General features: G+C 42.8%; 1 protein-coding gene across 2 annotated transcripts in view; it reads right to left on the reverse strand.

Moving 5' to 3' along the window:
- Positions 1-4258: 4258 nt before the first annotated feature.
- Positions 4259-16118, reverse strand: part of SLC41A1 (solute carrier family 41 member 1) — a 43269-nt gene continuing 31409 nt past the window's right edge. For both annotated transcript variants that reach the window (XM_033152851.1, XM_033152852.1), the window contains exons 8-11: positions 15426-15505; positions 14933-15067; positions 13236-13384; positions 4259-8142 (exon numbers count right to left, since the gene is read on the reverse strand). In XM_033152851.1, coding sequence (XP_033008742.1) covers positions 7957-8142; positions 13236-13384; positions 14933-15067; positions 15426-15505 — 550 coding nt within the window. In that variant the 3' untranslated portion in view covers positions 4259-7956. The remainder of the gene's footprint in view (positions 8143-13235; positions 13385-14932; positions 15068-15425; positions 15506-16118) is intronic.

The following is a 16118-nucleotide window of genomic DNA, read 5'->3' on the forward strand; positions in this document are numbered from 1 at the left end:
TGTGAGAGAGGGCGGGGCGGCTGCCTCGCCCCGACGGAGGAACTACAGTACCCAGCATGCATAGGGCGAAGCGCCCCCTATTAAATCCGTATGCCCGAGCGGCTGCGTCATGGGAAATGTAGTATTTTAGGGAAGGAAAAGTGTAGCCGCGGTCTGTCCTTCAGGAGGCAGGCACCGCGGCTCGTGCGATGTACAGTATAGATTTTCTATATATTGATAGTGCAGTGTTGGCAGGGCCGGATTTATGTTTGATAAGGCCCTAAGCTACTGAAGGTAATGGGCCCGTTTGTATGTCCAGCTGTCCTTTGTCAACAACAAATTGTCGCTGTTATTTGTGTTGAATATATGCGATATGGTAATTTATGGACCTAATACTGTAGGTATCTAAAGCCATTTGCATATAACAAAATATGTATTTTATCAAAGTAATTGTTGAACTGAAGTACAATTAAGAAGTATATTATTAATGAATTTTTTTGGGCCCCCCAAAAGAGCGGGGCCCTAAACTATAGCTTGTTTAGCTTATACGTAAATCCGGCACTGAGTGTTGGTGTATAAAATCTCCTCCAATGCCGGCTGTTGAATTTTGCACTATTATTATTTATTAAATCTGTATACCGCCCTTCACCCACAGATCTCAGGGCAGTTCACAACATAAAAATACAAGATAAAGGCACAAAATGCATGATAGAAACAAGAATGAAAAAAAGCACAAACCAATAACCCCTCTCCTATAAACACATTTAAAAGGGGTATAAGATGCCAATCAGCCAAAGACCTGGTTAAAGAGGAATGTTTGCGTCTGGTGCCTAAAGGTGTTTAGTGAAGGTACCAGGTGAACCCCTCTGGGAAGAGCATTCAACAAAAGGGGAGCCACTGCAGAAAAGGCCCGTTCTCATGTTGCTATCATCCGGACAGCTCATGGAGGAAGTACATGAACGAGGACCTCAGATGATGCTCTCAGGGTCTGGGTAGCTTCCTATGGAGGGAGGAGGTCCTTGGAGTATGCAAGTGCTTAAAAGAAACAATTTCCTCTATCCTCTTTCTCTGTGCCATGCACCATTTTATAATCTTCCTAGGTGAGCTGCATCCCTTTGATCTTTTTGGTTGCCCTTTCCTGAACCTTTCTCAACTCTACCATATCATTTTTGAAGCGAGGGGACCAGAACTGAATATAGTATTCAAATGTGGTCCCCATCATTCTGTGTCTGGGAAAAAAAGCCAACCAAAGAAGAATGGCAAATCAAGTTGATGGACTATGCCGAAATGGCAAAATTACCTGGGAAGCTCAGGAACCAAGAAGACAATAAATTTAAAAAAGAATGGAAAATGTTTATAATGTATTTACAAAATGATTGCAAACAGGTCAAAACATTAGCAGGATTCTAAATACACCTGTAATGTAACAGAAAGTATAGATAACTTAGGAAGATGAGAAATTGGAGAAGTATTGATATGCAGTTGGAAATAGAATTAAGAGGACCCATGGATGGGATGGGGGGAAGTCAGGAGATTCATAGTAATCTCGGTATGTGGAATATGTATGATCTTTTGATGTAAGTTTATTCTTTTTATTTCTTTTCTTTTTCTATCTTTTCTTTCTTTATTTTTGAAAAATCAAATAAAATATTATAAAGAACAAAAAAGGAAAAAGCTGCTATGAGCGCTACATTTCTTCCTCTCATAAATAAACCTGTTAAAGGCAAATCTATAATTTACCATTGCTGGTAGGTATGGATTTCCAGAGAGGTAGTCATGTTAGTCTGTTGCAGCACATCAATCAACAGGGTATTTTGACACCTTGAAGACCAACACATTTATTATGAAATAAACTTCATGCCGGTACATGCATGAAGTGACATCTTAGCTGGCGGGAGATAATAGCAAGATGGGAGTTCAAGGGAAATGAAATGCAAACACCACAGTCAGAGATAATTAGAGCTTAGATATGTGTTAACGGCGTTTCCGTGCGCTGCTCTGGTTTCACCAGAAGCAGCTTAGTCATGCTGGCCACATGACCCGGAAAAACTGTCTGTGGACAAACGCCAGCTCCCTCAGCCTATAGAGCGAGATGAGCGCCGCAACCCCAGAGTTGTCTGCAACTGGACCTAATGGTCAGGGGTACCTTTACCTTTTATGTGTTAAATAGGCACACCTTTAACCTTTGACAGATTGATAATAATTGAGATGATTGCATTGCAGACACCTGTAGTGTGGCAGGGAGCCATTCACAAGAAACAGTCAGAGCTTATAAATGACAGGATATCTGTGCTAATGAATAAAATAAAAATCCTTTGTCTCAAATGAACTCACAAGTGATCTCACTGAACGTTAAGAGGTGCCCCTTGAAGACTTTTGTATTTAGACTATGCAATGGTTTAATTTTTTGTTGTTGTTCAGCCATTCATTGTAATAATTTTGTACTTTATGGTGTTTTATTTTCTATTGCATAAACTGCTGTACACCACCGTGTTATATACTATACATAAAATAAATAGGGTTGTGTCCAACATTCCTACTCCACTATTGCAAGGGGCATGAGCTCATAGGACAGAACTTTCCCCTGCTCTCCCCTGCAACCCCCCCCCCCCAGCTATGGAGGGTGTGGGGGACTCTCTAGAAAATATTTTTGGGGGCACGCTGGAGTATAGGAAACAGAACTCCCCTGGATCTGCTTTGGATACAACCCATAAACTTTTTGATGAATTGTAATTCAGTTGTTCAAGGTTGCATTCTCCCTTTGAAGTTCACTAAGATCACTTAGAGGGGACACGGGTGGTGCTGTGGGTTAAACCACTGAGCCTAGGGCTTGCCAATCAGAAGGTTGGCAGTTTGAATCCCTATGACGGGGTGAGCTCCCGTTGCTCGGTCCCTGCTCCTGCCAACCTAGCAGTTCGAAAGCACATCAAAGTGCAAGTAGATAAATAGGTACCGCTCCGGCAGGAAGGTAAACAGCGTTTCCATGCGCTGCTCTGGTTCACTAGAAGCGGCTTAGGCATGCTGGCCACATGACCCAGAAGCTGTCTGCGGACCAACGCCGGCTCCCTCAGCCTATAGAGCAAGATGAGCACCGCAACCCCAGAGTCATCCATGACTGGACCTAATGGTCAGGGGTCCCTTTACCTTTAAGATCACTTAGAGTTGGAATCAACACCCAAATAAAAAATGTTCTGAAAATGCTTTTTAAAAAGTGTTTAAAAAACTACATTGAATTTTCCATAAGGCTCGCCATTGCCATCTTGTGTCACATTGTATATTGCACTTAAAAGACACTTAAACATTTTATTTGCAGCTGAAACAAAATTTAAAAAAATCCTTCCAGTAGCACCTTAGAGACCAACTAAGTTTGTTATTGGTATGAGCTTTTGTGTGCATGCACACTTGAGTCCTGGAATCATTTATGGATATTGCCATTTCCGATGAGGGATTTGTGTCAATTCATGTGTTTGTATACTGACCTGCCTGTTCTGTGTAGAATGCAGAAGGCCACCAGTGAGTTGTCAGCATAAACCACATGGAAGATGAGCAGATAATGAATCTCCTGGGCCCTGATATTGGTGATGATTAAATTCTACTTTATATACTTGCCAGCTAAGGTTTCGCTTTATTCATTTGAGTAAGTGGGCTTGCGCCCACGAAAGCTTGTGCTGTCTTCTCCCTCCAAATCCACAGATTATTCACTGATTGTTTAATGTCATCAAACTTTCACTTTGTCTAGCTTTATTTACTTATTTATGCTACCTTTAACCAGTAATTTAAAGCAGCATTGAACTACTGGTGGAAGCAGATCTCAGGTTTGTATTCCCTGGCAATTACATATTCTGGAGAGCTGGGACTGATTTTTAAATAGAATCACAGAACTATAGAGTTGGAAGGAACCATGAGGGTAATCTAGTCCAACTCCTTGCAATGCAGGAATCTTTTGCTCAACGCGGGGCTTGAACCCACAACCCTGAGATTAAGAGTCCCGTGCTTTCATGCTCTACAAACTGCACTATTTCATGTGTGACTCACTTTGTCTTTTAGAGAAGGTGAGCACATGACCAGAAATTATGCAATGTGGGCAGAATGAGTGGTGTTAAAGGGAGAATATCACATGGCCTTGTAACAGGAGAAAGCTGTGAGGTCTGGGCAGGACAGGCAGACAAGGGAAATTTAGGGACTGTGGATTAGAGCACCTATGGGGCTTGGAAGTGGGGGTTGTGTTTTACAACTGCAGACCATTTTTAACCAACAGAAAAAACCACCAAGAGCCGTATAAAGAAATGTAATCTTTATTTTACCAAATATAATTTATCAGTTAAATTGGCATCTGTCAATTCAGTTACAGCAACTATAAATAATGAGTTTCTTTTTTTTCTTTTAATAAAGGTGTAAACCAATAGCTTCATCGTCATTTGCAGCCAGGTTTAAATATACATGCATTTGAGTGCAACCAGTGAGAATAAAATTATTCCTCAATGCTTTGAGATTAAATTCTGTTCATACACACCCACTTAGTTCCCCCATCTCACCCCACTGCATACATAATAAAATCCAGGGATTCCACCCAAGTGACATGCATACACTCCAGCTCCTGGGCCTGGGGCTAAGTCTTGCAGCCAAGACCAGGAGAGTTACACTCTTTCAAGGGATGCACAGACACAGACTTCGACTAGAGAAACAGTTGTAATGAGGAAGAAAAGATGTTCAAAGGGGATTCCATGTATAAAGAAACGGATTGCTCAAATGTTACAAAGCTGAAAACTTAAGATGCATCCAACAGTACAACACATACAGAGGGGAGGCAGATGAAGGTCATTATAGAAGTTTAACATTTAACAGCTATGGGAAGGCAAGATGAAAGTCCCAGGCCCTTTAGATAACACTGAGTTATGTTGACAAAGCCCATTCTTAAGCAGAAAGCAAGTTATTTACAAGTACTCCCAGCTGGAAGTCATAAGGGTATCGCTTTCAGCCGTGCAAGAACTGTTATTCACAGAGGTTTGACATCTTTATCCAACATCTACTGTGCCACATAATTAAGGCTACCCTGCAGTGTACGGTAGATTGAAAAGATGGCCTTAGATACACTTTTGCACTGTGGTCCCAAAGCTTTGTTCTTGATGGCTTGGTATGAGGGCGCCAATGCTCAAGGCAGTCTGAAATAGGCCTCCTGAAGCCACAGGACTATGCTAAAACAGCCCCTGTTTAAGATTAACAGCCTCAAGAGTACAGTGGTCCAATTGAGCCCTTTATGCACTACTTTGGCACAAATTTCCATCCAGATCTTTCATTTTGATCACAGTTCAAGCCTTCTGAACTGGAGCAAAGCTGCCTCCAAGTGTTATTTAGAAGGCCAGGGTCCCAAATCCAAATTTTATAGGAAACTCATTTATGCTCTAGCCCAGCAAGCATAATTGTTGCTAGCAAAAGCTGCCCTGTTATGCTTAGTGGTTTTTTTTAAAAAAATATATAAAAAGGCAACACACCTTTCTGAAGGCAACAGGTATTCTATCTAATCTCGGGCCTGTTACGCATAGCAAGTTAAATCAAGTACCCCAATCTTCTTCAGAAGACCACTGCGTATTCCAGACACATCCATACTAATTTCCTCTCTGCGCTTTAGTTTCATTTAGGAATTAAAGCCAAAAGGAGAAAGCACATTATGAAATGATGCCCCACTGCGGAGAAGCTAATGGAGAAGTAAGTAAAGAGAGCTTAAGCCAGGCATGGCCAAACCTGGCCCTCCATATGTTTTGGGACTACAACTCCCATCATCCTTAGCTAACAGGACCAGTGGTCAGGGATGATGGGAATTGTAGTCCCAAAACATCTGGAAGGCCAAGTTTGGCCATGCCTGGCTTAAGTAGAGTTTGCATTGAAGAAATGTATTTGATTAGAGTGCCTAAGAAGAATAGGTAGACATGACCTACATGCAAGTAAATACCAGCACAAGAGGCCCCCATCCAAGGACAATCTGCAGTCTTCACTTTCATTCCTAGGATGAATGAAATGGTCCCCTTGTCACATCTTGTTTTAGGTAAGCAATGTGGCTGTTTTCACTTACGTTATTCTTGATCTACTCATTCGAAGGGTTCCAGCTCCATGAGGGCCAGAGCATGGGGCTTGCAGAACTTGTGGTGAGCATGGTGCACTTCAAAAGAGGAAATGCATTGCGCTCACAGAAGCTAATTTGTATTTTCCACCAATGTTCCCTGGCCAGTGGAGCTCAGAATGCAGTAAAATCCGGAGTGCTCAGGCTCTAGGTTTCCCAGCACTTGGAGTCTTCTACAGAACATTTGAGACTAAAAATAAATGTCATGCTTCCAAGATAATTTTTTTAAATGCTGTGTCACTTTCCGGACAGTTACTCTGTCAGATTGGATGACATTTCTTCAGATCCACAGTCATAAAATAGAACCATTTATTTTTAATAGTACCAACCTTAGCCAGAACCTGCTAGTGTTGAAAGTGAGAGATGGGTCTTACTTGCTGCAATGCAATGCACCCACAAACAAACCCAGGACGTGCCATGCTTAATAATACAGAGGGTAACCTCTAGGAATTTATTTGACAGAGTGGGGTGGGGTACACTAAGCTGATCTTCCAGACAAACACTTAAAACATACAAGTGAAGAGCTTCCATCCCTGACTACGTGAAGACTTTTGATATGAACCAACTGCTTTGTTATCTAAATAAAAGGATACATATGTGAGACATCGCTAGGTTGACTGGGAAATATCCAGCATCTGTGCTGTTGCAGATGCCCTCAGATAACTTGTGTTGAGAACTCAGGAGCTTCAAAGCACCCACAGCTGACGTCAAAGTGCAGCACCATGACTCATCTCAACACCGGCATTTAAAATTTGGAGGCAATGAGAATATGAAACCAGTTAGTTCATCGTTTTTCAGATCAAGATGGACCATTCATAAACGAAGCAGCATAGAAGAGGCAATAGGTTTAAAAAGGCATTAGGTGAGAGCAAGCATCCAGGTTCTGTGTAAAGAAGTGAAAAATCCAACTCTCCTTAACAGCGATAGGCAGTTGGATATAAGCTGTACTTTGTCTCAGCCTTTTAAAAAAAATGGATGACCATGTTTTTGCAAGGGAACTGGAACTAAGTGGCAACTAACAGGAACAACGTGGATCTTAACCGTATCACTTTTAAGACTATAGTATAAAATAGCAGAAGTCCACCATAAACATCTCTTCTTGAGTCAGGCTTTTGTGGTCTCCTCAGCAGAGAATGAATTTGGTCTATTCCCACCAATCATTCTGTTATTCCGAGTAGCTCAACCTCCTTTAAAGAACATTCAGCCTAGGGTAGGATGCAACACATTCAAATTTGAGTTATAGGGCAGTCTACTAATGGCAAGTGGTCAATTTTCTGAGCCATGAAGGCCTTGTTTGTGGTCAAATCAGATGCAGTACTAGTGTTGAGAAATTGAAGGAAGCATGCACAGAATCCAAACTACTAAATCTGATTCAGAATCCAGTTGTGACAATAGGCAAAGAACTCTTGTACCTAGTTTAAATAACAAAGCAAATATGAATTGCATCTCTCTTAAACATAAACACACACACACACACACACACACACACAGGCCCTTCACATTTAGTGTCTTGAGTGGGTGCAAACTGGGGAAGGTGGGATTTCTTAAAAATCTGATCAATTGTTCTGTAATATCCTTTAGTTCAGATATTAACCATTATGAAATTGCACTTGGTGATTGTCTTTACATATTTTTCTTCTTCTTTTATCCTTCCTAAAACATTTTTTTTCCTGTACAAACTTGGCTTGAAATATAAACCACATAAAATTCCCATTGAAAATAATGAGAATCCAGTATCAAAGTTAAAGTCCCAAAGAGAGACAGTGGGTGGCAAGCAAGGCTTTGTAGAAGGGGTGATGGGTGGGGAATGTCACTGAAGGAAAAGAGCCGGGGAGTGGAGATGCTGAGGAAGGGTAGCTTCAGTCCCCTACATCTGTGTCTCGGTCCCCAATGAGCCAGAGAATATGGAAGCTGAGGGCCAGCAGACCTGTCCCAAGCAAGTCGCCCAGCGCTGTCAGGTAAGGTATAGAAAAGTTGTCTGGGTCCATGCCTCTGCCCCACATCCAGTGGACCATCCAGTCAGCAATGTAGAGAAGAATGAGAACCTAGGAGACAGAAGCACAATGCGTCACATTAGCCACTGATGCCAAGGCCACTTGAATTGCAGGTTTGGTCTTGAACTGAAGCACTAAAGCCTAGTATACACAGCATTATCCAATATTTTATGATAATGCAAGCCCCAATTCAGTAATAATGGCACAACAGCCACTCCTGCGCAAATGTGGTAGATTAACGGGGATTAACGGGGACACAGCTCTTTCAGGAAAGACTCCCCACTTCTAGTAATGTAGTTAAGTTTCCGATTCTAAAGCCACCCAGTAGATTTATAGGGCCTTCTTCTTCAGATGCTAAGCATCTACATATTTTCCAGTCCCAGGTCCACATTCTCTTCTAGGAGGCACATGCCAACAGGGGATGGGGTCAGAGGGAAAAGCAGGCATAGCAACAAAAGCAGATTTTCCATTTGTACAGCGCATTTCTACATAAAGAGCCCCCTCTCTGTTCTTCAGTCCAAGGAAGGAAGAGGCATGGTCAGAGTTGAAGGACACATTCCAGACAGGCAAAAGCCCTCAAGAAGGTTGCAAAGCAGGGCTAGTGAGCTTGTGCAGCCTAGAGAGATTCCCAAGGGCCAGATGGAGAGACTTTTGGCCCTCAGGGCTGAGCTCCCTCAAACCCCTGTGCTCAAGTGTTGTCTTCGAAATGTGGTCAGCCAGCCCTGCTGTATTTGGAACCCTCCTGTTCATTCTGCTGAATGGAGCCCAGGACCTCCATCCCAAAGTCCTGCCCTGATGGCACCACTATAGTGGGGCGAGCAGCAGCAGTGAGCTGACTGGAAGAGAGAAGATTCTATAGTCTGAAATACTCTGGTCTCCTCTCTCTACAGCCCCAGGACCTATAGCCAGCTGGCAGGGCAAGTGATGCTCTGCACATGGTTACTCATGAGAAACAACTGACTGCCCACCTCGCTTGCTGATGCTCCTCAGCCTGGTGGAGGTGTAAATGAAAGCAATTTAAAAGAGGGGGAAATGTTGCCTCTGCCTCTTACTGTTTTGAAAAGCTTTTCTTCCCACTCCCAAAATAAATTAAGAATTAGCCTGCTCTTTGTCATAAACAAGATAACAGGACTGGGTTCAAGAGAACGAAAATTACAAATAGAGAACGCAGCAGCAAAAGAAGAACAGGACCTGAACAAACAACAGGCCTGCTCAGCTGGATGGGCCTTCAGCTGGTGCCCAAAACCTCACAAGAGTCAACGCCAACTGTTATCTCAAGGGGCACCATAACAGAGGATGCCCTTTCCCACAGTGCCAGATTTAGGGCGGTGCGGGCAGTTCCATCTCACAGGGTGCTGAGCCAAGTGGGCACAAAATTGAGAAGATCCATTTGGGGCCATCAAATGTTGGCCTTCCACAAGGAGCCATAATAATAATAATTTATTTATACCCCACTCTAGGCAGCTCCCAACAGAATAATAAAAATATGATAAAACTTCAAACATAAAAAAACTTCCCTAAACAGGGTTGCTTTCAGATGTCTTCTAAAAGCCAGATAGTTGTTTATTTCCTTGACATCTGATGGGAGGGCGTTCCACAGGGGCAGGCGCTCTGCCTGGTTCCCTGTAACCTCACTTCTTACAGTGAGGGAACCGCCAGAAGGCCTTCGGAGCAAGACTGGGCTGAACAATGCTGGTGGAGACGCTCCACTCCTGTTTTCCCTGATTGCAGCCCAGTGGATTTCCACTGGCTCTGCAACCACCAATGGAGCCTCCACAGCTGATTTTAGCACAAAGGCAAGTCAATATGGGAAGAGATACTTCTTCAGATATTTAGGTCCCAAGATGTTTAGATCCCAGATGCCCTTGTGCCTCGATGTTGGAGAGGGGCAATGTTAGGCATATAAACATTTTAAAAGCAGGGGCTAGAGGCGATGACAGGAACTGTTCAGCTGGTCATTAGCAATGCTGCAGGCACCAGCTAATACGTGCTATAACATTTCCTGCCACAATTACCGTTACTGCAAATCACTATACGTAGTAAGAGAAATACTATCTTATGCAAAGGTCTCCCTCCAGACCTTTGGAAATGAAGCAACCTGTACTACACAATGTCCCTGGAATGATAAGTTCACCAAAATTCCCTTCTAAACTTTCCAAGCGCCTGCAAGCACAGCGGAGGTCCATGAGCTGTATCTGGCAGGATGTCTCCTTTCTTCCCAGGAGAACTGCAAGTCACTTCCCTGAGGTTCCGTTCAGCTGCTGATTTGACTCTGCAGCAACTTCCGCAAGCGTCAAGGAAGTGGTCAGTTTTGGCAGAAAGTTCCCTGGCCACAGCCTCTTTTTCCTCCTGCACTTTGCAGTGTGTGCCCAAGAATTATGGGAAGCCAAAATCTGCTGCAAGGACAGCTGCGACTAATCAGCATCCATTTCACTGCCCCACTCCCACCCCCTTCCATCATTCATTCTGGCTGACTTGACAACTTAAAAAAGGTAAAGGTAAAGGACCCCTGACAGTTAAGTCCAGTTGCAAACAACTCTGGGGTTGTTACGCTCATCTCGCTTTACAGGCCGAGGGAGCCGGCGTTTGTCCGCAGACAGTTTTTCCGGGTCATGTGGCCAGCATGACTAAGCCACTTCTGGCGAAACCAGAGCAGCACACAGAAACGCTGTTTACCTTCCCACCAGAGCGGTACCTATTTATCTACTTGCACTTTGACATGCTTTTGAACTGCTAGGTTGGCAGGAGCTGGGACTGAGCAACGGGAGCTCACCCCATTGCGGGGATTCGAACCGCCATCTTTCTGATTGGCAAGCCCAAGAGGCTCAGCGCCACCCGCGTCCACTTGACAACTTACTACTGGGTAAATAAAGGCTTGAACAAGGGAAGGAGGAAAGGGCACACTCCACATCTCCTTTTCTCAGCATGAAATCTAATTTCTACCGTTCTGTGGCCATACAAGAGTCTATGCGGGAGGAGAAAGGGTTGTAAATTCCTCTGTCAGAAACTACTTTCAGATAAAAGCTACTCAAAATCTAGGCTAATCTTAGAGGATATATGCTCAATGCAGTTATCTAAAATGATTAGGACCTGAAGTACAGTACCTCAGAATTGTCACCCTTAAAAATAAAATAAAATCATGGGAAGTTGATCTTTCTCCACTCACACAAGACTGAGCATCCTAACCTGTAACTCTAGAAATCTATTTTATCTACTTATCTGGCTGCAAAAAAATCCTTAGGTCTCCAGAGGGCTAGAAACCTGTTTAAAAATATTTCCAGAGAAAAAATATTCTCCCCCCCCCACCTGTCTAAGGTTTTGTCAGCTCCATCCCTATCCTATACAGTGGTGCCTTGGTACTCAAATGCTGAAAACCTGGAAGTGCTCTGGTTTTCGTACAATTTTCAGAAGCCGAACATCCGATGTGGCTGTCGGCTATTGTTTCCAGAGCACCTGCACCAATCAGAAGCTGCACCTTGGTTTTCGAACATTTCGGAAGTCAAACGGACTTCTGGAATGGATTAAGTTTGGTGCTTTTGTTTTTACTATTTATTTTGCGTTTTTGTTTTTGAGGCTTTTTCAGTTAATTTGTTTTTGTGACTGTGTGGAACCCAGTTCAGCTACTGATTGACTGATTGAGTGAGTGAGTGACTGTGGAAATGGATAAAAGCCCCCCATCCAAACAATGACTATAATCAGTGCAGTGTTAGATAGTAAAATTCATGTTAAATTGCTGTTTTAGGGGTTGTTTTTAAAAGTCTGGAACAGATTAAACTGTTTTGCATTACTTTCTATGAGAAAGTGTGCCTTGGTTTTGGAATGCTTTGGTTTTGGAATGGACTTACAGAACAAATTACCGTAAGTTTGAGAACCAAGGTACCACTGTATTGGTTCACCAATTAGTCTATTATCCAAATTAGTAGGTTAGGCATTTGGACAGTCATTTAGATAACTTTATTATGACAACTAAAAAGGACTGAATTGTTAGTATAAACATTTGTTTTAAAAAAATCCCAAGTGCAGATATTGACTGTGCTTGTACATGGCATAAAATACTAAATAACTTTTTGTTTTATAATGTGCAGAAACATAGCAGGATTTTAAATTGAGCCTGGCACTAGTTATCAGAGGTTCAACATTTTCCAGAACATTAAGTGTCAGGGAAAAAACTGTTTTAAGTTCATAACAGTGGTATGCATGTCATCATGGAAGCTGCATATGATTGAGAGAAATCATATTTGAAGATGTCAGCTCTGTTAAGCAAACAAAAAGGAATTCTTTTTTTAAAAGCTACTGATGTTAAAAAAGTATTAACAATATATTCAATTGTATCTTTGAAAACAATACTGTATTCTGTAAAATGTGTCTCATTACGCCAAAGGAGCATTGGCTGCAATTCTATATACAGTTGTACCTTGGATCCCAAATACCTTGGTACTCAGATGTTTTGGCTCCTGAACGCCGCAAACCCGGAAGTGATTGTTTCAGTTTGCGAACGTTCTTTGGAACCCGAACGTCCGACAGGGCTTCCGCGGCTTCCAAGTGGCTGCAGGAGCTTCCTGCAGCCAATCAGAAGCGGCTCTTTGGTTTCCGAATGTTTCAGAAGTCAAATGGACTTCTGGAATGGATTCCGTTTGACTCCTAAGGTACGACTGTATTCCTTTATCTAGGGCAACTTCCACTGAATTACACTAGAACTTACTTCAGATCTCTTTAGAAGTTAAGTACGGATAAACTCCTAGGGTTGCTGACCTCATTCTTCCTCCTTCCTCCTCAGCTTGGAAGAGGAGACATCTTTTGTGTCTCTCCTGCTGAGACGCAAGAGGAAGCATGGGTCATTGCATTCTGCACTCAGTTACATTAGAACTTTCCTATCAAGCATGTGTTTCCTGCAATAAACTTAGCTTTCTTATTTTCCTAAACTCAGAGCCTCAGTGTGATTACATGCAGCATAAGGTATGTTCTTCCAGCAGTGATTCAGTGTCAAGGTCAATTTCTGCTGATGCGCTTCAACTCCAAATGCCGTCAGCATCCTACGCCTAACTATGTGTAGGTGGCTGATAAAAGACCCATGTTCACCATTCTAATCAAATTCCAGTCTCACCACCGACAAGGTAAGTCAGGCAACCGAAACCAGTGCTTACCTGGAGAAGTGCTGCAGTCATGTAGAAAATGATAAAGATCAAGGTGAGTGTTGTGTGGCCGCCTTGCATGGAGCTGATGGTGTAGAGGAAAACAAGATGGCCAGGAACCACCAGGAGGAAGAGAACGCGGGCAGACCGGGAATTCACATCTGCAGAACAGAGGGAACGAGGCACCTGGAGTTAGCACCACCAACTTCATATTTATTAGTCGCTTCATTTCAGAAAGTCGAAATACAAGCATTAAAATCAAGTGTAAAACAACCAAAAAAATACAAGTAATATGTATAAAAGAGCAGGGTCCAGGTTGGGTCACGTGGGGAGAGGTGGTCCTGAACCACGAGGCTTGATAGGTCAAAACCCGCACTCTGAATTGGGCCTAGAAACATAGTGTGATGTGCTCAGATCATCTTGTCCCGATCAGCAATCAAGCTGCTGAACTCCGCACCAGCTGCAGTTTCCCAGCCATCTTCAAAGGCAGCCCCACGTAGAATGCATTGCAATAATCTCAATTAGATGTTACCACAGCTTAGACAACAGAAGCTAGGTTATCCCACAAAATAATTAGGAGAAGTAGCCTCAACTTGTTCTACCCATTAGACAGAAATCTATGTTCCGTGATTAGAATTATATGATAAACAATCTGAATTCCTGCAACTGAAATATGAAAATAAGGATAGTGTATTTTTATTTTGCATGTTCCATTCAGTCGCATAATTGAGACTTATCTGTCACCAAGCGGGATATGAAATTAGTTCACCTTTGTCAGGACTTGTAGAAAGTCTGGGTGTAACAGCAAGCAACAGGGATCAATGAACCTTCAGCAAATGAATGTGAACGAAGCCCCACCCCCCCAAAAAATCTAGTGCATCTTTGCAATGAGTTGCAATTAATTTCCGGGATTTTCTCTACATCTGTAATAGCTTTCTCTGAGCACATTTCTAGCCAAGGTGACAAAAAATCATTAGGAGACACTGGATTCTGCACTACAAGCCCTATTCTGAGAACTGTAGTCATACAAAGTTCTAGACCAGGGATAGGGAAAGTGTGGCATTTCAGAAGTTGTCTGACTGCAAGTCCCATCAACTGCAGACAGCATGGCTAATGGTCAAGAACGATGGTAGCTGTTGCAACATTTGGAGGGCCACAGGTTCCTCTTCCCTGTCCTAGGCCATCTCACTGAAGGAGAGCTGTATGGGCTGACCCAGAGCCAGCTTTATGATATAAGAAGGCAAAACATCACTACAGAATCTGGTAGGAATTGTACTGCTAGAAAATTTGCAGGCTCACTCAAGCATTTTGTAATACTAGCAAGAGCTTCAAAACAGTTCCACAGATGCAGTTTGTAATCCCACAAACAACTAAATTGCTTTTAATTTACATGAAGATTTGCTATGGAGAACAAGGAAATGGAAGAACAAGGGTTTCCAAAGACACAAGGCCAAACTGCGTTTAGAACTAGCTACAGAGAACTCCTAAAATTCTCTAGGATACAGGAGCAAGACAGGAGGAGATGTGCTTAGATTGGCTGACTTCCTACAGGGCTAGAATGGTGAATATTTAAGTCAAGAGTCAACCAACAAATCTTCAGTTGGTCTTCCTCTCTATGAAGCAATCAATCTTAGCTTCGCTTTTGAGATGCTGTGACTTTAAAAGGACATATTAAAAGGGGGAGGCAGTACACTACACACATTGGCTACCTGAACTGAAGAAAGTGCTGCAAGGACTTGGACACTTTCGAGGGGCCGCCTCAGAGCTCTCTCCAGGCATCCCACTCATGTGGAGGTAAGTGGAGATGCGGCTGGCTTGGACAGCCACCAGATTGCCACCAACACCTAGAAAGAACGAGGAGAAAGAAAGAGAGAGAGAACCATTGAAATAGCTTCCCTGAAGCATCCAGAACCAATTCCTGGACCACTTCAATACATCCCCCAATCCTTTTTACACAGCTGTCCTTCCTAAGGTGTCACTTAAAAAAAATAAATTTCTTACTACAAATTATACCCCACCTTTCAGAATACAAATCCTTCCAATGTTGGTGAAACAAGTAACATTAAATTACATTTTAAAAATACACAACGAATCAATCCATGATTAAATAAATCATGAAAGTTGTTCCCAGTAGGCATTTGGTGGTAGAGAGGACTGGGACGTGTGTGAATGTGCAATCGGTGCAAGTGAAAAGAAACTCACCATTTATAACCGGCGTAAAGACTGCCATCCCTGCAAAATTTGGATCTGACACAGTTTTATCCAATATCAGTCCTCCAACACTGTAACAACAAAATGGAAGAAAAGGGCAGTATAGCTATCTGCACAAAAGTTACTGCCAACTTAGCAACATTCTGGTTTTCAATGATGCAATGAAATCACTCAGTGAATTACTATGATTCCTAAAAAAAACTTTATTTGAAAGGTTTCTTTGAAGTGTATAAAGTGCTTTTGAATCAACCGACATCCAGTCATATGCAGTCTGTCTTCACTGAGGACAAGAAAATAGTCAGAAGCAGGCCATTTTAAAGACGGATTTCATACTTCCTCTTGAGGCGCCATGGAAGATGGTTGAAAATTCCATCACTCCGGCACCCACAGGGTAATTAGAGGCTGAGATGGGAGTAATCAGCCTCACAAAATCTTCCTGGGGATACGGGAAGACACAGTCTCATCCGCGAATGCCCAACAAACCAGCCCCAAATTCGGAAGGAAGGAGGGGCTGGGGGCACTGGATGGAAAGCTCCCGAGAGAGTCTGGCTCTCCTGGATGCTGTCTCCGTGAGCGAATCAAGTTCCATTTCTTAAGATGAAAAATTGGATTTAAGTTTTGGACATGCTTCGAGTGAGGAGGGAGAAATTACTTTGCTAATTAACTCAGCCACTGAGGTGCCAA

This window comes from Lacerta agilis, chromosome 6, assembly GCF_009819535.1.
Source record: "Lacerta agilis isolate rLacAgi1 chromosome 6, rLacAgi1.pri, whole genome shotgun sequence".
Lineage (NCBI taxonomy): Eukaryota > Metazoa > Chordata > Lepidosauria > Squamata > Lacertidae > Lacerta > Lacerta agilis.